The sequence below is a fragment of the Pholis gunnellus genome, assembly GCF_910591455.1.
Source record: "Pholis gunnellus genome assembly, chromosome: 10".
NCBI lineage: Eukaryota > Metazoa > Chordata > Actinopteri > Perciformes > Pholidae > Pholis > Pholis gunnellus.
Window position 1 is genome coordinate 14,285,096 of NC_136537.1, and position 23,964 is coordinate 14,309,059.

Here is a 23,964-nt window from a genome sequence, read left to right on the forward strand (position 1 = left end):
ATCTGCGTGGGCGTATATATACTAATCATTATGGTAATGTGCGTGTTTACGCCTGGTATTACGGTACATGGGCCATGACAATAATGCCACAAAGAATTGAGGAGTCGGGTTGTTCACACACGGATGGATTCAGGGTGAACACCCTGTCAAAAAACAGGCCACGCGCTTGACGAAACTTAACTTTTTCTTTTCAATATAAATGTATTATTCGTGATAGATATGACGGAAATGTTTTCAACTCTGTACGGGCAAAACGAAGCTCAGGGACCTCCCGGCTCGTCGTCTCTGGGTTTCGGACCAGGGAAGCCTCCGCCGCCTGTGCCGCAAAATCAAGCCTCCATGGCGGGGCAGATGCCACCGCAGCTCGGGGATGAAGGGCCTGCCCTGCGGAAGCCCGGCGCCATGAATGAACCTTTCTACTTACTGCGAGAGCTTCCTGGTACTGTCTGGCTATTATCGTTATTGTTAACTGTTGAATGCTTTGTGTGTTATTTGTCTGTTAATTTAAAGAAAGAGTAGAGCTGATATAAAAGGTTGCTAAGCAGTTTGTAAACAATGCTAGCTACGGTTAGCTAGCAAGGTAAGTGTTAATCGAAAATATCGATTAAGCTAATTAACGTTACCGGTTCTAGCCCACCTGTTTTTTCATAGGTTATTTTCTGTTTATCTCGGTTGTGTGACACAAAAACATCCACGATGTTTACCATGTTTTAACTCTGCTCTTGTGTGTGTGTTTAGTGGGAAACGAGTTAACGGGCAACACCAACCTCATCACTCACTACAACCTGGAGCACGCCTACAACAAATTCTGTGGGAAGAAGGTGAAGGAGAAGCTCAGTAACTTCCTGCCAGAGTTACCAGGTGGGTTTTATGTGTAGGAATTAAACGTGGTGTTAATATTGCAGACTGCACACGTTATATTATAAACGAATAAATGTAGTGAAGATGATGATTCATGTGAAGTACAGGACGGAAGTTTCCCCAAGCTACTTTATTCTTGATAACTGTTTTTTCTATTACAATTGTACTAATTTCCCCTAAAATGACAATACTTTAACAGCTGACCACTTTTACATCTTTATGGCTGTGTGCTCTGTGTGTTCATGACCATGTCCTTTCATTTTTTTTTGTATTTCGATCTCTGACCTCCATGTCGTCCTTCCTCTTCTGTGCTGCAGGTATGATCGACTGTCCGGGCACTCAGGACGGCAGCTCGTTGCGCTCTCTGATCGATAAGCCTCCAGTGTGTGGGAACTCCTTCAGCCCGTTGACAGGCGCTCTGCTCACAGGCTTCAGACTACACACAGGACCAGTACGTACCGAATATATCAATATATTAACAGTATAAATGTATATATACAGTATGGCAAAGTCTCATTAGTTAGCATATTCTAGCCTACAGGTGTTCTTGTGTTCAATATTTACATGCAGGCATGTTTTTGTGTTTGTTTTTCCCAGCTACCAGAACAGTACAGACTGATGCACATACAGCCTCCAAAGAAGAAGAGCAAACACAAGCACAAACACCATCGACTACAGGATCCGTTACCACAAGGTATGATAAACCTCTACGTATACACTGGCGCAAAAATAACGCAGCATGTTTTCAGGCAACTGAGCTGCTTCTTTTTGACGTCACAGAAACTCCATCAGACACTGATCCCAAGAAGAAGAAGAAGAAAAGGGACGACGATCCTGACCGCAAGAAAAAGAAGAAAGACAAGAAAAAGAAGAAAGTAAGACAATTTGTCAAGCTACCAATAATTCATAAAGTTGCCAACTCGGCCTGGTTATGGTTAGAGACTATAATCTTAAACTTTATAATTAATACCACGTTTTTCACAAAATACATAATATAAATAAAGCTAATAATTAAACTTAAAGCTGCATTAAAGGAACAGGTCACCCAAAAATACATATTTTTCCTCTTACCTGTAGTGCTATTTATCGATCTAGATCGTTTCGCTGTGAGTTGTCTAGTTGGAGATATCAGCCGTACAGATGTCTGCTTCTCACGAATATAAGGGGACTAGAATGCACTCGGCTCAAAAAGATTAATTTAAAAAACTCAAAAGCAATGACTCTTTCTAGAAGGCATGACCCGCTTACTGAAGATAATCCACAGACCTTGTTGTGAGCAGTTTCATGTAGGAACTGTTTTCCAACACTAGAGGGTGAAAGAGCTTCAAAACAGCTCTGTTATTGCTTGTTATTGCTTTTTTAAAGCTATGACTTCTATCTATTTGCGAACAGTTTCCAACCCACCCAGTGGCTTCTATCAGATGTTACCTCATCCCATTATGTTTGTTGTGCCAGACGTCTGTACTCTGGGACCCCTACATTTGCACATTTTTGTCTTTTCTGAGAACATGTGTGGCTTTTGAGCATAAGGCATGTCTTATCATAAAAACGTTTGTTTACATCTCTGTCCCCCTTCCAGAACCGCCACAGTCCCGACCACCCCGGCCTCGCTGGATCACAACCCAACAGCAACAGCCTCAGATAGACAGGAGCCCACTGTGTGCATGCCGGCCTTCAAGCGTGTGTGTGTGTGTGACTGTGCATTTTGTAAGAGGATGCGTGTGTGTGTGTGTGTTTTACAGATAATTGTATTATTGGGAGTATGTTTTAATGAGATGAATCTAGTAATGCAAATGGTTGTATGATGCGTGTGAGAGTGAAAGGAGCAGCGACACAGTGGATGTGTGTGTGTGATGATGTAAAGACATGTTACAGAGCAGTGTACAAGGCAGAGACGAGCTGTGTGGTGTTATGGATGACTGAGCAGGCACTGTATGTATGTCCCTCTTTGATTTAGTTGTGATATCTTTTGACCATATTGCCAAAATCAAATAAACTTTTGGTTATTATCTTCGCATGCATCTCCTTCATAAGAAATTGTAGGTCACATGATCAGAAACATAGTTGCATGGTTTAAAATGCAGCAGTGTAACGGCAACGATGACCAACATGGCTCATGCTGAGGTTTGTTGTTGCTGTGAGAGAATTGTTTGCATGGTTGGTAACAAAAAAAAAAAAGTTAAGTATAATGCGTTGACAGCCATTCATTTATTTAACAAATGCACAAGCTGGATATACTGATTAAAGGCAGGAAAACAAGGCATACATTTAGCGACGCATTCCAACACTTCAACCAGAAGGGTGAAGAGAGAAGATTAGACAAGCCGCTGTAGAGGATGGTCTTAAAATACACACAAGCAAAGGAGGTTTATTTTTTAACTTTGAATCCCAAAAGCAGAAGAAAGCCACAGGTCTGACAACAAGGAACTTTTAAGACAACTTGCAGAGATACAAAGATGTCGGATAGTTTTAGGACTTATTAGTTTTCAAACATTACAAACTACTGTAAAAGAGGAAAGTAATGACAAATGCCAAACTGGGAAACCTCGGCAACACCGATTGTTCTCCACACACAGTATTTATTGGAACCAACAGCCTCAGAAATCACGATCAACAACCACCAAACTGTCCTTTACTGCAGAACTAATGCATTTTGTTGTACGGTCCTGCAGGAAAGTGCTGTATAATTTACAGTTCCTTCACATGGCTTTGATTTACAGAGAAAGATGATTGGTAGAGGCATTAATCTTACATTCATATTTATATTGCAATAAGACCAAGATGGAAAGAAAGGCAGAGTTGAAACAAAACACAGAATCTCTGTAAAGGCGAGAAAGCAAAGATTCATGAAGCTGAACACATTTAAAGGACGGAGGATAACTACAAAGCAGGAAACAATCTACTAACGCTATCTTGACACTGAAATGAATAAAAGGAATTAATAAATCTACAAGATACTGTTGCTGTGAGCAGAACGAACAGATACAGGATAGACAGATTTTGATCTGCAGCTGGCTGAAACACTGTCTTTTTAATAGGACTTTGACCGTCCAAGCAGAAAAATCACAATTAAAAAAACGAGTTTAACCACAGCCAGTGTCTCCCCACTCATCAATGTGGCTACTGTACACACTCATATACATATATATATATATATATATATATATATATATATATATATATATATATATATATATATATATGTATAGTAAAGCAAGCAGAATATGTCATAATATAAAGACGCTCCTCAGTTCTATTTACAAAAAAAACAATTTTGATGGAGGTGTGTTTGCTTCAAAATCAATATGTGACAAAAAAAGGCAAAAGCAGAATACACAGTAAATCATCTGAGCTTCATTTATAATTAGCACACTACACAATAAAGGATACTGTAACAAACGCTTCCCTTTTTAATGCTACTGCAGCTAGAGTATAAAAACACACTTAAATACACATTTTACACACACACTAGTTCATTGCTGTGCATAAAGCAGTACAAAGTGATTCATAACATTGACACACACTGTGTGTTTAAAAGTCAGTCTTATTGTTCCTTGTGAATTTTCCATAAAAAAAATCCAGATATGCAAGGGCTGACTCAGCAATACCTCTAAAGCGCATTACTGCACAAGGAGAAATTCTGTAGGGATTCAATTTGACATTTTGGGTATTTGACAATTAAAGGATTAATAGCGAAAAAAATTATTTCGACGGACAGACATACGAGTCGGCTGCAGAGAGACGGTACAAAAAAAGGAAACAGGAGGTAGATATGGTGTCTCTACAACCAGCCTATCTGTGCGTGATCTGTGTGAAAAACTGGACTCCGAAAATACCCAAACCGCTTCTTTGTACGTACCAGATACACTGTATACCCATACACATATACCCATATACTCTATTCAGATGTTTTGACATTTCTCTGATTGTTGGATGCTTTGTTTTATGTATTTTTTTGTTTTTGCCAGAGGAATTAAAGTAGAAACAGCAAAGTATAGCCTACCAAAAGTTTATCATATTTCTGAAACACTATGGAGGTAAAAACGGAAACTTTTCTATCTTTAAGCTGTTCTTTGGTCTTAGCAAAGATCGTGATGATTTTTCAAGAAATCTTTGAAAACTATACAACAGTATTTCAAGTACTGCGATATCCGCAGCCTGACACACAGGCAGTACCAGGGTGTGTGCTTGTGAGTGAAATCTATGGCTTCAAATCACACTAATTTGGCTCTTTGACACTAAACCAAAATAAATAAACAAATGATGATGACGCATCTTCTCCCGAAATCACAAAGAACTTAAAGTCCAACTCTGAGTCATTACACAACACGAGGAATCCTATTTGCTCGAGGGCATGGATCGTGGCGAGCAAAATGTGCACCAGCAATGACCGAAATCCAACTGGAAACATCTAAACCAAAATATATATATATGGCTGCGTAGATTGCTGGTGCTCATTTTGAAGACGAGTACAAACACTACGATTCCCCCGACCCTCCGCTCGGTGCCGCTCTACGCCTCCACAGCAGCGAGGCCGTTGCTGTGAGGTTTGTAGCCGTTGGCCTCGTCGTTGAGAGCATGCATCTCCTGTTCGCCCGCCCGCTTGTCTCTGGCCTCCTTTTCCCTCAGCAGCTGCCTGCGGTGGTAGAACAGGTAACCCGGCAACAGGAAACCAGCCAATGAGAAGATGATCAGGCCGACGTTGATCTGAAGGATAGTTGGATGACAGAGGTGGAACGTTTTTTAGTCATGTAGCTCTTGGTGGGTGCCAGAGTTTGTTTTGTCACTCTCTGCAAGCGTATGGCGTTAGAAAGAAGGCTGCGCGTCCTCACCCAGTAGGGGTCTCCCTTCAGCGTTCCCACCATGGCGATGAAGAGCGGCTGCTGCAGCAGAGCGAACACAGCGCTGATCATGGACTGGAGGCCCGTCAGAGTGCCAAAGTGGTTGGACGGGTAGCTGTGAGAGAGATACAGGTGGTTACTGACAGAGCCCCAGATTAGAGAGGGAAATGTAACAAAACACTGAGCTGCTGCTTCTGTGGTAAAAACGTACAACCAGCTGAGAATAATCCGTTATTGTTGGCAGTTATACATTAAATGTGACTTTTCAGTGAGTTGTTTTTTTTTGATAGCAAGGTCGATTGCATAATGATGCAGCTCTGAAGTGCACCCATCAGCCTGTTGTAGAGTTGTTGTTTTATTAAACACAAAGTATTCAAGAAACAACAGGAGTTATAATATACTGCTCTCTAGATTCAAAGTAGTCAATATTGAATCAAACAGTTCTGTAATGTTGTTGAAATAATATGTTGAACGTTTAACGCACATAAAGCAGCATCTCCTGCTTTTATCACACCGTGAAGTGCTGTTTTATGTTTAGTGTTTGTGTGGTGCGGGAAAACAACTCTAAATGGTTTCAAATATAACACTGTTATGAGGTCTAATGTTTATTATCTTATTAATGAACTGGAAACTCTGTATTTCTACTTTGTTCAAAATATATCCAATCATGACGCCACTTTAACGATTGCTTTGTAATTTAAGTGGGAAACTTAAAAAGTTAGATCCCTAAGGTTATGTTTTCCATATTTCCTCTCAGATGTGAGTTTGTTAAACAGAGCGTCAGATGATGCAGCGGCTGAATTAGCAGCGCGGCACTCACACAGCAGCATAAAGGCCTCCGCAGCAGGAGTGGATGAAGCCTCGGACCATAGTGTGGAGGATGAAGGTCAAGATCTGAGGGGAGAGAAAAGAAACACAATCAATGGACCTTATTCTTTACTTGTTTCCTTGTTCTCTCGCTGTCCTAGCATATGTTTGTGTGTGTTTGTGTGTGTGCACTACCTGTAGAGGCAGGCTGTCTATGAGGCAGCAGCATCCGAAAGCGAGCAGCAGCATGTTGGTGAGAATGAAGGCCCTCATGGCGTTGGTCACTTTCTGGATCTTACGGTCTCTTTTGGGTACACTGGTCTGTTTGCTGGGACACAGACACAGAAAGGTTTTAGTATTAGTAGAATACTGGCCCCCTCCCATTATAACGACACCGTCTAACATTCATGTGTATGTCTGTAAATACTCTTTTCTTACCACCACAATTTCATCATTATTGGTGATTCTACTGCTTTTTAATCAGCTATGACACACTGTATGTACCTCTGCTCTGTGCCTGTGCCGACAGTCTTCTCCTCTTCACACTCCTTCATCTTCCAGTCCATGATGTATCCAATCAGAGGACACGTGAGCAGGCACAGCAGCTGCAGCGTGCCGAAGATGGACGAGTAGAAACTCACTGAAGGAGAACCCATTAAATCAAATGAAGTTGAAAGAAAATGAAAAGACATACCAGAAAAGTTACATAAAGTACATACACTTAGAGCTGAAGCGTTACTCACCTTTCTTTTCTGCCTCAAGCACCAGCTGCTCGGATGCTGAAATACAAAAACAAAGACAAACATCTCTGTCAGTAACTTTTAGATGCTCGTGATAACGAAAAAAAAACGACACTATGCTTTGACACTCACGATTCTCTTCCCCGTGGGTGACCATAAACTCCAGCATCTTGTTCATCGCTCCCATGAAGAAGATGATCCTCAACTGGGACATCCCCATCGTGATCAGACTCCACAGGAAGATGGGAGAGAATACGGACCGTCTGAAGGGAGTAGCATCTGAGAGAAGAGGGGACGGTTTGTTTTGTTCAACGCAAGTGCATTTATTTATTTTTACATACATAAGAGAGGAGCTTACGAAAGATGATTTCTTTCTTATCAGAGTAAGTTGTAAGACATTGTACGGCAAAGTAGTTATGTCATACAGTATAAATCCCACGAGGGAGAACGCCTTTCCTTATTGTGACCACTCAGATGTATCTTCAGAAGCAAAAAGATATATCTGAGCGGTCACAAGATGATTAACAGGATAGATAGGAAGCCGAATGCAGTGTGAGGCGGTGGCATAAAGTAAATGGCTGACAGCATACCGGATGCGAGTGTGTTTTGTTGACTTACTGGGCGCAGGGTCGGATCCATTAGGAAGTTTCTCTGTGGAGTGTCGGATGTCTCCATTTTTCTGGCTCAGTCGCTCTCCGTCAGTCTTCTCGTCGGATGAAGGCAGCTCTGGCAGTGTGATGATCTTACTGTTATGTATAAACACACACGTTGAGGATGCAGTGGAGGAACGACGGTATGAGTTGGTGTCTCTGTGAAAGAGATGGGGCAACAGACCGGCGGACACACTGACCTGTAGTCTACCTCGTCAGGCGTCGGGAAGCCTTCAGTGGGCCAGTTGAGGAAGCAGTTGAGAAAGACAACCCCAGTGAGTCCTGCCCACATCCACATGATCACCTGGAAGGACACACCTGCATCGTAGATCAGCTGGGGAGAAGAGAGAGGGGGAGCAAGAGGCTTGTTATACTTTTTAAGCGTCTTGTGCTTTTAAAATGGTAGCCAGTGATGTTTTTGGCCACTGGGGGACGATTCTCTGTGGGTTCATCACTACAAGAGACCACTTTGACATGATTATTTGGTCTATTGTTAATACAAAAACATTAATTTAAGCAGCTGTAACGTTTAATGCAAAGGGGTTTGAAACATACTTGTTTTAGCTCTCACCCTGTGGCTACACTGAAAATCATCTATCACTTGATCCTGCCACTTGGGATGTTAAAACCTCATTGGCACAATGATGTTATTTTTGTCTAGAAATGTCCAATAATGTCTGATTTTACCCATAACATTGTTTATATTCCGAAAGCTCCATAATGTGGTACAAAGGATATATAATCATAAGCTTTATTTGGGAAAACCATGTCCATGTCTGTCAACTTAACCTTTTTAATGTACCTTGACTCCAGGGAAGGTGACAGCAGAGGAGGCGTAGGAGCCAATCATCAGAGACATGATGGTGGAGCTCAGAGCACCAAACATGTTGGGGAGCTGCAGGGTCGGTGGAGAAGATACAATACATGTCAGTCCTTACACTAATCAAACACGTTCACCTTGACCTCAGCCATGTGTTTTTAGATGCAGACTGTTATCTTGACCAGCAGATGGCAGACAGCTGCTTTGTGTGAGCATGATGAACCAAAACTCGAGTTCCTCTGTAATGACACCGTGAACTTTTCCTTCCTCTGCAGTTTGCACCCAGTCACACTCCTCTCTCCCCACAGAGCAGACTCATTAAAAAAATATTAGTTTCCATGTCATGAGGAAACAAGAAACAAAGTCATGACCCAGTTTGCGTCCTGACCCCATAATTCAAATACAGACTAAGCTACACTTTGACACACGTCCACCGTCTTTTTCAACACATTCTTTTGAGTTAGGATTAAAAATGTGGAAGCCAATCTATAGCCAGCTCTCGATGAACTTCAGAGGGCTCAATGGACCTGGCGTGGGGGCACGCATGACACACGGCAAAGGGAACAAGGTGGTGGGCACCAGGCACTAACACATCATATATTAGGTCGACCTATTTACAGTAGTAAGAAGCTTAGCGAACATAACAATGACCTATTGTGCAGCCAGCGCACGCAGTGTCCTTTGATTAGAGTTTTAAATGGGTCAATCACGATTATAAAATCACATGGGTGGGATTTTAGGTGTGCTGCATGACAAGCTCAGTATTCTCTCAACACTGACCACGGTTTTCCAAACTTCTGCTGGCATCACCTAATCTCCCTGCTGGGTCAGAGTTCACCGTGTGGGGTCAGAGTTTCAGTCTCCACCCAACGTTTCCTCACTGAGGCCGGACCGAATGATGTCAACTCAAGGTGACAATGACGCACTTTAAGCAATGAATGAAAACAACGAAAGCCACCAATTCAGACATTTATTAATTCTTTTAAGATGATGTTTGACTTTCTTGGAAAGACTTAAGATTCAGACAGAGAATGTGTGAAAAGAGGCGTATAGCAGGTATATGATACGCATTTTCACCATTAGGTTACCAGGAAGAACGATGGGTGGAGAGATGGATGTCAACTGATTTCAGACCACTTGAATTTACAAATTCAGCGGATATGGACGTCAGCATTTGATTAGAGTCGTGTTTGGGGCCGCCTGATTAACATAAGCCCATTGCTTAATCTCCTTTTGGTCCTACCTACTACTGAGGGAAATTTCTGGCTCCTTAGCTGCTAAATGCTCTACTATGAGCATTTAGCAGCTAACTTTGCAGTTTGATGCTGGATAGGTAGCACAGTTGGGGTTGAAACAAACAATGAGGGGAAAGAGGCAATACAGTCTTGTTGAGCTGAGGGGGAGAGTCAAAAGATCATTATCTGTGGGTTCGTCGCTAAGAGTGACCCCTTTTTACATACAAGTCACTTGATTAATTAATATGAGAATATTGAATATAGAAGTGTTTTAATCAGGGGCCAAGCTGATATGTCATTATGTGTTTTTATCATGAATGTTTGTTGTTTACAGCTTCTTAAAATATGATACGAGTGTGGTTTAAAACAATGCAGATTGGTGCCATTTGCAGAGGCCCAGGAGGTGGGCCAGAAACTATGAGATAACTTCCACGAAAGTCTTTCTAGGAAATCCATCACCCTATATGGACATTCCTGGAGCTAAGACATGAGGCCAGCAAGACCTAAAGGTCGAAGACGTAGGTGAGAATTAATATGGGCTTTTCTTTGAATATATACATTTCTTCTGTGGGAGGGGTTGGCTGCTGTCTGGAGATTAGCCTGTGGTGACAGTTTGTGGCTGGCAGGCTAATATATGCATGTGTGTGTGTGTGTGTGTGTGTGTGTGTGTGTATGTGTGTGTGTTGCAGGGGGGAGCATGAGGTCACTCAGGGCTTACACAACAAGGGTAGCAGCTAAACAGGGAGTCAGAGGAAGATGAGAAAAAACACCCAGGAGAACACCCGTCCTCATTCAGCGATTCTGAGAATCGGAATACTTCACGGCCCGACTGTGACCATGAGATACACAGCGCCGGACTCTCTGGCTGCGGAGGATTGTTGAATGTAGGGGAGAGGGCCCTCTGAGCACACAGGGGAGTTTGCATCTCTAAGTAATGTTAAAGCAAAGATATGCCAGCCATGCGAGATGTCAGCTAACCGATGTTTGCTTTCACAAGTGTAGGAGTGTGTCCGGTTGATTTGTGTGTGAGGCAGAAAGCAGAAAATAAGCGTGAAATATGTGTATGTGCATGTGCCAGCAGCAGGCAGTTCTCATAAAATAGATGTTTCAAACGGGGCCTTGCAGCAAAATGTCCTGCGTGCCAACGCTAACGACGGAAACACGTGACTTTATGGAGGCAACACGAGGGTCAACTGGTGTCAGAAAGTCACATACAAATGGAGCTTTGGCCGTTCGCTTGTCACGACTAATCAGTTCAGGCTCTACCCGCGCTGTGCTCACTCACTTGGGTGTTGTGTGACTTTGGCACTGAGTTTAATTAAGAGCTTAATCACTATGAGAATGGGCCAAATAGTAGCTTAATGAGCACTGATATTCTGATGCAGCTCCGAACACGCGAAGGAGAGGCAGAATCAAGAAAAATGGAACAAATGGGAACATAGGGGGGAGAAAGAGGGAGGACGGTGAATAAAAATAAGCAAGGATGGAAATGCGGAAAGAGGGAGGTAGAGAGAGGAACAATGTTTTGAGTTCGACTGATCTCCCCAAGCCACAGCTGCAGCCCGTCTCTCTGTGGAGATCCCAGCAGGAAACACTAAACCACAGCTGATTAGCACCGGCTTCTTCTCTCCATGTTAATTCTCTGCCGCCCTTTCTGGCTCTCCATAGATTTGTCAAACCTTTATTCCTCACAGCGTTGGCACAGTGCTCATATCCAGCTGCACTACACTTATATAACACAAACACAAAAAAAAGTAGTCTAATATAAAGGTGGTGGTTCAACCGCCTTCTATGGAAGCCTCGAGGCAAGTCGTGTGGCTTTCGCTTTTGAGGTTTCTTTGTGTTTCAAAGAGTCATCCCCAATTCCCTGTGGTGGCCTCTATTTGTTGAGCAACTTTAAGCAGAGCCTCTCTCTGTGTGCTGAGGCCAAAGTTACCACGTGGAAGACTGACAGCTCTCGTATCAACGCAGCGAGTAACAGCATGGGAGACACGCCACAGCTCTATCGAATGGCAATCATCTGTTACACAAGAAGGCCGTCCTCATTCCTTCATTGGGTAACTCACAAGCCTACAGTCATACCGTGCATAGTTAACATGCACCATTCCCGGTGGTTAAGAATGACGGGAAACAGGACGCCCTGAAGGTTGTATGCTTCTGGTAAACCACACAGGTTAATGAGTAAAAGAAAAATAATGTAATTTCTCTGCCAATTTTATGCTCTTGTTATGACTTGACGTATTATTACTATACACATAGTTACAGTGCACACAACACGGGTTCAAATAGTGTCTTTAGGACAAGGGGGATTTACCTACTTTGTTAAAACAGGTAGATCTCTTCATCAGCAAAATCAAAATCAAAATCTTCTTTTTGTTTAAAGGTTTTATGTTACACTCAGGGGGGTTATGTCCTCGTTATGTGAAACTGACTACAGAAGGACAAGTGTTCTTTCCTTCAACAACAACAACAGAGTTATTGCGCTCAAGCACATGATTTACACCAGGATGGAATGAGTCTCTCAGTCCTTGTGCTTTTCACAACGACAACAACAACGTGGATGTCAGTCAGTGCTGGTACACAAAACCCAGTTAGATATAGAAGGAGACACACACAGAGGTCAGACGGGGACAGAGAGGAGGGAGGGAGGGAGGGAGGGAGGGAGGGAGGGAGGGAGAGAGGGACTGGAACGTTACTCAAGTGTAAGTGTGTGTGTAATAATAATCTTGTGTTTGTGAGTGATTAATCGAGTAGAAAGAGTACAGTGCCTTCCTGTGTGAGAGCTATGTGAGTGTGTGCTATTGGCCAAACGGTTTCCATGTTGCTGCTACCAACCGTGAATTCCTGATAATCATTATGATTGACAACAAAGATAATAGATGTGTCTTTACATTACCACATTGGTTGTGTCCTTTGGTGCTTGCTTATTAAGAAAAGTACTGGTATCAATCAAACCACTTGGCAATAATCTTTTCTCGATCGACTAATTGATTAATCAACTAATCCTTGCGGCTCTCCGGGATGTCTGATACACGTTTCCCCCAAAATTCAGCCAGACATATTTGGTATGTTTGGTCAATTTGGGAAGACATTTGGCTTTTGTGTGACTGCAGCGCATGAGGTTGTAATGACAAAAACAACAACATTCACATTAATATAGCAGCAAACAACTATTTGCTACGTAGAGGTATAGTATATATATATATATATAGTAGGTATAGTAGAGATATAGTGGGGTAGTGGCGTCCTGAGCAAGCATATAGCATCTTTCCATGATTCCAGTCACAAAGTTCTTCCCAGTAAAAACAATAAATTAATTAATTAAAAGCTCTATGTGTGTTGTAAACCGATTCTTCTGTTGTAATTCTGTTTTTTTCTTTTGGTTGCTGGTCTGACCTTGAGTGCCTTTTAGTGCATGTAAGTACCTATTTGTGACTCCCACTGGCTAGCTAATGGCCGCCGCTCTGCACTGCAGTCACACGGCGATTGCCGCTGATTACGTCGGCAGTCATGAAATCATCCTCCGGTTCCCCCCTAATTTAACACTCTTAGCTCTTTCAGCTCTGTTGCCATTGTTTGCACTTTTCACAGGGTTAGCGCTGTTAGTTGCCAGCTCAGCCATTGCCATGCTGAGGGCCGTGTGGAGTCAATCCCTAACTCATAGATGTGCTCTGAATTTCATTTACAGCTCCTTAAAGGGTTTTAAATCACCAATTTGTGTGATTGTGCTAAAAAAAACACCTTAAACAAATGGACATGGATGATATGGATGAAAAAGGTTATTTTATTTTATTTTATTTCCTCCTAAACCGTGACGTCTGCTGTTTATACACATTGTCAGCCGTTTTCAGCGAGACATATACGGGCACAGTTGGCTGTTAAAAGTGCAGAATATCTATTTAATTGGAGACAGGTGTCTCAGCTGTTCTTTTCTACAGAGCCGGGCTGCATCACTATACGGGGCTAAGATCATAAGAGAGGGTCATCTGTACACTCAGCTTTATTATCCAAACACGTGTTTCATCTTCGTCTCCCTGTGTGTACAAAACCATGCACACATGTGTGCATCCACATGTGTGCACAGTCATGCAGAGTTGAAAAGGTTCTGCATTGATTTTCTGCTGACTGCTGGGCAGAACAGAGAAACAGGAGAGAGCGGGAAGATGAGAGGACGAGGAAAAAAGGGAAAAAAGGGAAGGAAGTGAGAGGAAACAACAGAGACACGAGGACGAGCGGCCTTGAGTGTTTTGAATAGAGGTGAGTGGGCCGGGCCTTGGGGAGAGGGTGTGTGGTCAACTGCTGTTCGTGATTGGTGGAAACACAAACGGGAGACTTTCCATCTGGGATAAACCACGTGCAGCTCTGACGGAAACACTGTTAACATACACACACCTTAAATAGTTGCCATGATACAGGAGGCAGCAGCAACAACAAAACAAGCTACATAATGTTGGTGCCAGCTGACACATCACAAGCAGACACACATGCCTGACGTGAGTGTAAACAAACACAGCTCCCAGTCGCAGCACACTCTTGTTTCCTCAGCTGACACAAATAGAGGCCCCCGGCCACGCTGAGACTCTCAGCTACCAAAAGGGTTCCGCTCATTTGTTCCAGGAACACAAACCCTAAATATGTTTCTTTCTCAGAATATGAGTTGTGTAACCGCAGTGGAGTCTTTCAGAGCTGGAAGAACAAAAGGCTAATTTTGGTGCCCATTTGTGACTGAAACCTTGAACATGTATTCTCGTCCCCTTGATGTCAACATGTGACCAGACTGAACCGGATGTGTTTCCTTTTGGCTCAGAATCTGACATGATTATTTAAATAACTTAATGCTTTTTGTTTGTTATATTTTCTTTACTTTGGAGCCAGTACTGGCCCTGTTCTTCTGTCATGGCTCTCTTTTGACAACTTTAAATACACTGTAAATAGTCACACTGACAACATTTTGGAGGTGGTTAGGGACAAACAGTCCAGTACATAGTGTGAAAGCAAATACAGCCTCGGGAACATTACATGACTGTGTAAAAACAAACAAAACAAAGCTCCCAAAACATTAGTCATTTCTTTCGTTCTCTACCAAGTCAGAACAGGTCTTATTTAAAGAAGTTAACAACAACATGCAGGTGGAGAGGACATCATCCACCAAAGCAATGAGAACTGGCACAGAGAGGGAAAAAAGCAATGAGACCACTTGTTATAAATCAAAAGCTGTAGCTTTTCCTGAACACTGTATCTGTTTTTGATAAGTGATAATCTCTATTTTTCTGTTTCCTGAAGTTTGTGTGTCTCACCGTGAGCGAGGTGAAGGTCAGGCAGATGCCTCCAAAGCCATTCAGGGAGAGAGCCAAGAAAATAAGTGCTGACAGATCTGCAGAGAAAAACATAAACACAGAAGAGTTAGCGCCTAAATCAACTCTCTCAGAGTCAGACTGGAGGACATGTCTGCCACCTCGTCCACCAAAAGTTTTGCGATTACTATTTTTAGCGATTTCACTAGAAGATGAGGCGAGAGACTGATTGTCACGAACAGGGTAAAAACAAACATTGTGGTTCAGTTACCCCACTGCTGACATCTGAGAGGTGTAATTATGAATTTATTCTTTTTTTTTTTAAATCTTCTTTTATTGTGGTTTTGTTTGTTTATGTGATGTTTGTACACCTACATCTGTGAGTGTATTTGTGCAGACTGCAATGAGCAATTAAAACAAAATTAATAATTAGTAAGCGGCCACGAGTATGAAAGCGCTCTCCAGAGCTGTTATCAACCGAAACTCAGGGACCGGAGAAAGTGGAGCAACACACCTCCATCTAACAAAGAGGCAAGTCTAGTACAAGACGGTCTCAAAGTCATATCCTACTGACACTGGACAGATTTTAAGTGGCAACATATTTACATTATTTGTATGTTGCCATTTATTGCGCAACCCCTGAAAAATGTGTGTATATATACACACTCACACTTGTATATTTTGTATATTATAATTGAGAATACTTATGCATATTTAAGTATTCTGAACTTAGTCATTCTTGTCTTAGCTGTGAGTATGTTATATAATATGGATTAATGAACAAATGTCTCTGTAAAGTATGTCAACACTGAGAATGTTGCACTTCCAGACGAAGACTTGAAATCTTTAGTTAAATCATGATCTCAGCTGCTGTGCCTCGAGATAACTGGAACACATGTACAGATCTCTTATCCCACAGTTTGCAGTTGATTCATTGACATCCAGCACATGTTTTAGTGTTAGTGTTTGTACTCACTATCAGTGTCGTAGGTAGACAGGGCCATAATAACACAGGACAGACCGAAACACGAACTGTAACAGAAGAACAAGGGCATTTCAAATGTTTGCATTCTGTATATTATCTTAGCAGACTGACAGTCACATTTATATGTAACACATATAGAAACTCCCAGAGGGACATGATGGAAATGCCACAGGACAACTACTAACACTAAAAGTATGTTTCACATAACAACAGTTAAGCCGTTGGTTATCTGCCTGTGGTTTAACAGCCTTCAGCTGCAGATAAACGTGTCATCCTCCATTTATGATCAACTTTCATCGTATTATCAAAGTGTCTGGCTACTCAATGTCATAGCTGCTGAAACTGTGAATGAGAAGAAGAGAAAGTGTTTGTGTGTGTGTGTGTGTGTTTTGCAGGTTTTTGACATTTATCCGTGTCTGTGCATGTCTGTGAAGATACTACTGGCAGTTCCGCTCCATTCTGACAATGCAGTTGTGTTCCCATGTATCCACACCCAAACTGAAAGACTTAGTTTACTATGTGGACACGCACTCTACTGCCCCACCTACCTTTATTAATCAAACTGAGTAAAAGGCCGCAGGGAATGTGATCTGTCTGCATTTGTTTTTACTATAACCTTAGTTGGTTTAGTATTACTTAAGGAATTTACTTTCCCTACAAATTCTCTCCATCATGACATGTATGTATAAAGACAATGTGAATAATTCACACCTCCAAATGACAAAGCCAACAAGTTTTCAAAAAGCAAATCTGAATCTTAAGAGATGTAGGTTTTTGTGAATGATACTGAACATAAAAAGTCACTTACGCACCCAGCAGACATGCACATTCCCTTACTAACGTCACAGGTCGGTGCCTATTGTAAAACCATTACCTGCCCGTCAGGCGAATTGGGCGAGGCCCAAACCTGTCCATCAGGATACCGAGCGGCAGGGTGGTGGCGCTGAGCAAGAAGGATCCGATGGTGAAGCCCAGATTCAGCATCTCCTCCTGATCCACGCAGCTGAGCCGCTCCAACTCACCGCTGGAGGAGTTGCCCAAAGGCACAATCGCAGACTGATTCTCTGTGTCTGGAGAGAAAAGAGAGGTGAGTGGTTGGAATATGAACAGTCAAAACATTTGGAGTCTTGGGTCAAGAGATGTTTAAGAGGAAAGCGACCAGGGACCAGATCTCTTTCATGCCTCTAAAAAGAATTGGTCACAGCCTGTAGACATATGCAATCTGATGCAATCAATGAATCAATTAATTAGGACCTCATTATTTAGGATCACACAGACCCTACTGTAAGTACAGTGTGTGTAAGACATATTAATGATGGTCGCAAAAGGATCCATTCTTTTGTCTTTTCTTATGAATTTTTTAAAAACAATGTGTATAGAAATACCAATAAGCCTTTCCTTTGTCACATATACTAGGCCCATTTGATAAAGTTGTCAAATTACAGACATATGCATAGATCTCAGATGTTACACAAAATCTCGTGTTTTAAAAAGTGCTATGGGGTATCTATAAATAACTATATACTTCTTTGGGTTGCAGGGTTTCAGGTCAATTAGACCCCAGGAATACAAAGTGTCTCAAAACTCCTACAAGAGAAATTGACCAATTTAGGATTTTGGATCTTAATGCTAAATAAATGACTATCAACATGCACTGATCATAGATATAGAGAATATAGAGTTCCTCTGTATTATTTTGTAGCTGAAACCCAAAATAGAAGTAATGCATTATGTTCTGTATTAGACGTCTGAAATATGTCTTCAGTTTAAATCATATCTGGAGACAATTCTCATAGAATTACGAGAAATAATGAAGTATCAAGGTGATAATACAATGTTGCGTTTGGAGCTGTTATAGGGAAACTAACCAACAAATATTAGAGGTTGTGATTTTACCTGAGCACAGGTAGGAGTAGAAGCCTTCCCTTTTCAGCATGATGAGCAGGGAGCCCCAGCCCAGCAGCACAGCCGAGCACAGCAGATTTTCAATCACCGCCGTCACGGCCATCCACCAGCGCCTCCTGTAGGCCTGGAGGAGAGAGGGCGCCATCGCTGCTGCTCTGTGATGGAGGAGAGATTTCATTTATTTTCTAACATTTGAGATGTATTCTGAGATGTAAGGCCATGTCAGCGGGTAACTGCCACATACAACAGCTTGTCTAATAGCCTCAACTTCAATGCAATGCCTGTCCCTAGATCAGCATTTATACAAATGGACAAAACGCAAGAAGAAGAAATATTAAAACAGCACAAAACTCAACGTAAGAATATATGTTAACTAGTACTGAAGCTAAGGGCTACTCTCCTTATTGATCAATTTTCCACTCATTTTCTTGATAAATCAATTAGTGTTTGTTAATTGTGAAATGTAAAATGTTCATCACAAGTTCCCGGAGCTCAAGATTACGTCTTCAAAATGTCTTGTTTTGTCTAATCATCAGTCAAAAACACAAATACATTTATTTTACTATCATAAAAGAATAAGAAAACAAGCACATTTTCACTTTTTAGAAGCTGAATTAAAATCTCTAATTTTGCTTATATATGCTTGAACTATTATTCAATTATCATGTTTGTTGTCGATTGACCAATTGTTGCAGCTCCCATACAAATGTCACAAAGCACATCCAATGATGCAATAAAATAACCATAAAACCAAATAACAAGCATGAGTTCATTCACGGCTACCGATCCCTTTAAAAGCTGAAAGCAGTTGTGTGGGCCAGAAGTTTTTACATTCTGATCACCAAAATAGAGCAAAGATTTACAAAAGGGGTATTTTATTTCTCTTTATTGACTTCAACAATATAGAAAATCTGTCATGTTTCATTATGTTTACTTCACTGGGGAGGCCTGATGGAGGCCTGATGGAGGCCTGATGGAGCCCCTCGAGACGGGACATTTTTGCCTATTGAACCCTTGTGACCAGTCATTGTTTTGTAAATCCCAGTTGGGTACCTGACACATTGTCCTCAGATATCCTCCCACTGTGCTGTCTACAGAGCCACTATTTAACCCTTGACCGGAGGAAAGCTCAATGTTACTGCTTTTGTTCTGGAAATAGGGATAGCATCTTAAAAGGGGCGACATTTCCATCTGAAAGTCGGAGTCAAGGAGTCTTTCCACAGCATGTAACCACAGTTTAGTTTGGGGGTTTATCTAACTGGAATTAATGGGTTAAAGGTGAGCGGTGATGCAGCTTTCATGTAAACAAACAAAACGCACGCAAATAGAATACGCATGAAAACGCATGACGTGACTGACCAAATAAAGTCGGGTTAGTCGTGATCGCCTGGAAAGTACACAAACACACACACACACACACACACACACACACACACACACACACACACAGGACCGGTCATTGGTCGATGTAACCTGGGACCATAGTGATCAACAGAATCAGTCATGACCGCCCTGACAGGATGGCACACACACTCACATCTAAGCAAGATATAAAGAGCCAAATATAACCAGCTATTCAATTTGGCGGAGAACCAGAGAAGAAGTGGAAAAGAACAGAGAGAGGGAAAGTCTCAGCAGGGGGGGGGGGGATGCAAGTCAAGGCCTCAAACTGAAAACTCTTTCAGTAGCTCCTAATGAGGGCACCTCTTCAGCATGTGAGCGTGTGTTTGTATGGGAGAAGACGAGAGGATCTAATGGGACAGATTTGTCTCTGCGTGTGTCCATGAGTCTGCGTATGTGCTGGTGAGGCCTTCATGTAATGCGATTATCCATTGTCCACTGAACTGCCTTTGTGCTGGAAGGAGAGTTTGAAAAGGGGGATTTCTGTGTAATTGACACCCCGTGCTGAAAACCCCTTCAGTTCACACACACACACACACACACACGCTCAACTCCCCAGCAATGAGGTGACAGAGTGAGACGGCACTCATTCACTCAGTCATGTAAATGTATAATCCATAAACCTGTTAATTAAACCACCAACTTGTTGCCTATGGTCTCAATCAGGGGGGAGACTAACAGATAAGGATTGTTTCTGTAGTTGTTTAATCTTCTCCTGAAAATGTTTAGCCTGTAAAACATTTTAAAAAACGTGAAAATGGCCATCACAACATCCTAGCCCGATGTGACTTCATCAAATGTCTTGTTTTGTCCGACCAGTTTTCAATTTACTGCAACGTAACACCAAGAAGAGCAGCTAATTCTCACATTAGAGAAGCTGGCACTGTCCACCTGTCGACATCTTTGCTGAAAAAACGACTTCAACAAAGATTTGATTATTGAAATGGTTGCATCATATTTTTCTGTGGATCAACTCATCGTTTCATTGACTAATCATTGCAGCTCTATTGGAAATCGATCTCATTATCGATAAGATGGATATGATTGTATGTCTTCCTGACATGTGAATGGCAGTGGTACATTTTCCTCCTCAGATACTGTATTGCATCATATGTAGAGACGCTTGAAAATCTATGACACCATCATTACCTCTCTCATATACCAGTGAATTGTTGATGTTAAAACATAACCTTTACTTGTGAGTTTTCACAAGTAAAGGTTAAAGGTAAAGGTTAAGTTTGGGGAGGATGTATTAGGCACATTTTCCACTAACTCCTACCGTCGAGTGACACAAATTCAAATTACAACCTGTTTCTCCGTCAGAGCATTTGTCTGTTCGTGTTTGATTACTCAGCAAGCAACTGCTGCTAATGATAGCATAGCAATGCAAATAGCAAAGACGCTGCAATACGATGCAAAAAGTGCGGTAAACTGATCCTGACACCCTGAATGGATATCTTTAATCTTAACTGTGTGTGCAGTCCTGTCAGCGCCAGTAATTCACTTTAACTTTTCATTAACTGTTTCTTGTAACACCATGACTTTGAAGGCTGGGGGTCAGAATAGCAGAGTGGGCCCAAAACGACACATTACACTTCTAAGGCAGTGTAGAGCCAGTTTTGTGTCACTTTGGGCAGCATTAATCCTCTCCATATCCCCTCAGTCTGACAAACACACTAATAGATGCAGTCTCTTGTTTCCCTAATTATTTGTTTATGTTATAATCCGGCAGAACTGACGGACAGACGAGTCTTTCAAACATGAACATACACAGTCTATTAAAGGTTTAAGTATAGAGGCGGCTGTCACATGGATTGGATTTGCAGCGCTCTGTGACTGCTCCACACAATGAATACACACTCATTGCAACAATGTTGCAAATACAACACAGAGTCAAATGGTGTCCTGAAGAAAGGTCGGTAAAAAAAAAAAAGGTGTCAGTTGCTCCTCAGTGTGTGTTTGGTGTCAGGTTATAAAACCACGTGGACTGATGCAAGACACAAAAGCATTGCCAGTTCAACCATTTGATTGGCTGCCTCCACACATTCTTTCTCTCTGTTTCCCGCCTGTTTGGAGTGCCCTGGTGTTGTGAGGCGGGAACGTTAACACCCAACCAAAGACAGGCAGACAAACCAAAACACAAAAAGACAAAGACTCTCTAGGCCTGGCAGGCACAACACAGCGAAGTGTGTGTGTGTGTGTGTGTGTGTGTGGCAGGTGAAGTCTGATCTGAGCTGAACGCCATATAAGGAATATGCTTCTTGAAATACCTGAGCACCAGCAGCTGATGCAATGTTGCCATGACTCCACTGTTACGGCCATGTAGAGTTTTGGTATTTATAGTGACGTCTATTATATCATGTCTTGGATTATTGTGATAGAACAAAACAATATTGAAGCTTCTGTATTATAATGTGAGTTGGCCATGACATATTTCAATCATCACATGTCCTGCTTGCTTTCAAGTCTTTCTGTTGATGCTCCCATCCAGCCCTGCTCTTTTTTCCCCGCGGGGATGTTTCTGACCTTGACCAGCCGTGTTTATCAACCTCTGCCGGACATAAAGGACCGCAGGGCAAACTCTTTATCCTCACAAGTTCCCAAGAAAATAAACCACGCACTCTAGGAGCGTCTGTTCCCCGAGGAGCCCAAGAAACGCAACCCCTGAGGCTGCCCAGCCGGCGAGCAGCTGTCTCTCCGCAGGCATGACATCGGCGCGGGGTCCGGTTACCGGAACGGCGGGGCGGCCGCTGAAAAGACCCGTACCGGAGCCAATCTGTTGCTGCGTTCGTGTGGTGTTCACAACGTTGGAATTGTGAGCTCAACGCACAAGAAAGAACCCCAAAATTCATGGATACCCCCTGGTTCCTATAGCCTACCACACCTGCCTACAGGTGACAGTGAAGGAGGCAGAACGAGGCGTGAAGTCATCGTCATGAACATGATGGCAAAAGTGATTTATAGTGCTGGAATAATTCACTGATCAACAGAAAGTAAACTGCCAACGATTCTAATAATTGATTAATGAAGTCATGTGAGAAGCAAATAAAAAGGCCACTAAACAAACATCTGACAGTTCAAGCTTTCTCTAATGTGCGGATGTGCTGCTTTTCATAGTTTAGATCACTGTTAACATATTTGGGTTTTGGACAAAATATGCCAAAAAAAAGCTGTCACCTTGGGTTCTGAAATGTGATGGACATGTTTCACTATTTTCTGAAGACATCTTTCAAGCAATAACAAAAATTGAATTTACAGCCAAATTGTATAAGAACATTTGGTTGATGAACACTTTTTTAAATCTGTTTTTAAACATTTTAATAAAATCTTACTGTAAGTTACCCTTTGGGGCAACAGAGGCTACAATTAAAACATGTGCGTAACCACTGCGTATGTCAATCATAATTAAATTAGAGTGTAATAAAACATGTGTCTAGTTGTAGCTATGTGCTTATTATATGCTTACAAATGAGCTCTGTGACACAATTTGGGAGATACCACCCAAAGAAAGATGAACAAATAAACTTCCATTTCACTACGTCATTTGAATGGTCACTTCCGACACAGCCCTTCAATATTACTCACATTCGGAGGTTTCCACTGTCACTTTCTGCCTCTCTGTGTGAACGCACAAAAACGTCAAACTTTTCCCCCACTACGCATATTCGCAGGCTTAATACAGACAGTGTAGCCTTTTTTAGGCAACGTAAAAGTTTCAGTTTCATGCCACGTGTGAGGATCTGGAGCCGGTTCGTCCTGCTGCCGCTTCATGCCGCCAGTTTACACACGTTATGCTGAGGCTTACTATACGGACTAACTTACAGTAGCAGCTTAGTGAACATCTCAAGGAAAACCCATTTACTTACTTCAGTTGTGCGTCTTTTCAGAGAGGAAAAAAATGCTTGATGCTTGAAATGTTGTTGTTGCTCACTGAGTGAAAAAAGTTAAGGATTTAAAAATGGTTGTTCTTGTTAGGCAAAAACCCCTGAATTAAACCTGTCCCCCTCTCCCTGCTTCCTTTCTTTCTCGTGTGGGTTTCCTGCTGATCCTCGTGAGTGTCCACGCTTGTATTCTTTCTCTGGTTTCATTACAGACTCCCCCTCTTTTTTTCCAATTTGCCTTCTAATTCCCTCCCTCTTTCAATGGGTGGAGAGAAGTCATTTACATCACTCCACTCAACTCTATGCATATTTCCTCCATGGAGCCTGCAGCTAAAATGCTTGATGATGACTTCAAAATAATTATTAATTTAAAAAATGAAACTTTCGCTGCAATATTTCAGTGGTGGAAGAATTCTCAGATCTTTTATTTGTATGTATACTGTAGAAATGCTCAGTTACAAGTAAAAGTCCTGCATTCATACTCTTACTTAAGTACATATTTATATCAGAATGTACCAGAAGTAAAAGTACTTCTCCTGCAGAA

The 23,964-nt window shown here is 41.9% G+C and overlaps 2 protein-coding genes across 3 annotated transcripts; one reads left to right on the forward strand and one right to left on the reverse strand.

Moving 5' to 3' along the window:
- Positions 1–81: 81 nt before the first annotated feature.
- Positions 82–2,646, forward strand: med19a (mediator complex subunit 19a). Of its 2 annotated transcripts, none has more exons than XM_079167043.1 (6): positions 82–439; positions 739–861; positions 1,179–1,312; positions 1,432–1,555; positions 1,642–1,736; positions 2,441–2,646. In XM_079167043.1, exons 1-6 carry the CDS (start codon positions 220–222, stop codon positions 2,504–2,506), a joined length of 762 nt encoding a protein of 253 aa, XP_079023169.1. In that variant the 5' UTR covers positions 82–219; the 3' UTR covers positions 2,507–2,646. The 2 variants fall into 2 exon arrangements, with proteins under 2 accessions (XP_079023169.1, XP_079023170.1); XM_079167044.1 differs by having other exon boundaries at positions 1,459–1,555.
- Positions 2,647–4,022: 1,376 nt separating this feature from the next.
- Positions 4,023–23,575, reverse strand: slc43a1a (solute carrier family 43 member 1a). The gene is made up of 15 exons (XM_079167070.1): positions 23,406–23,575; positions 18,130–18,293; positions 17,108–17,303; positions 16,225–16,280; positions 15,252–15,328; positions 8,702–8,794; positions 8,100–8,233; positions 7,868–7,995; positions 7,382–7,528; positions 7,253–7,288; positions 7,014–7,149; positions 6,705–6,837; positions 6,523–6,596; positions 5,694–5,817; positions 4,023–5,568 (listed from the first exon to the last, which is right to left on the reverse strand). The coding sequence occupies exons 2-15, from the start codon at positions 18,281–18,283 to the stop codon at positions 5,374–5,376; spliced, it is 1,683 nt and encodes a 560-aa protein (XP_079023196.1). The 5' UTR covers positions 18,284–18,293; positions 23,406–23,575; the 3' UTR covers positions 4,023–5,373.
- Positions 23,576–23,964: the final 389 nt, after the last annotated feature.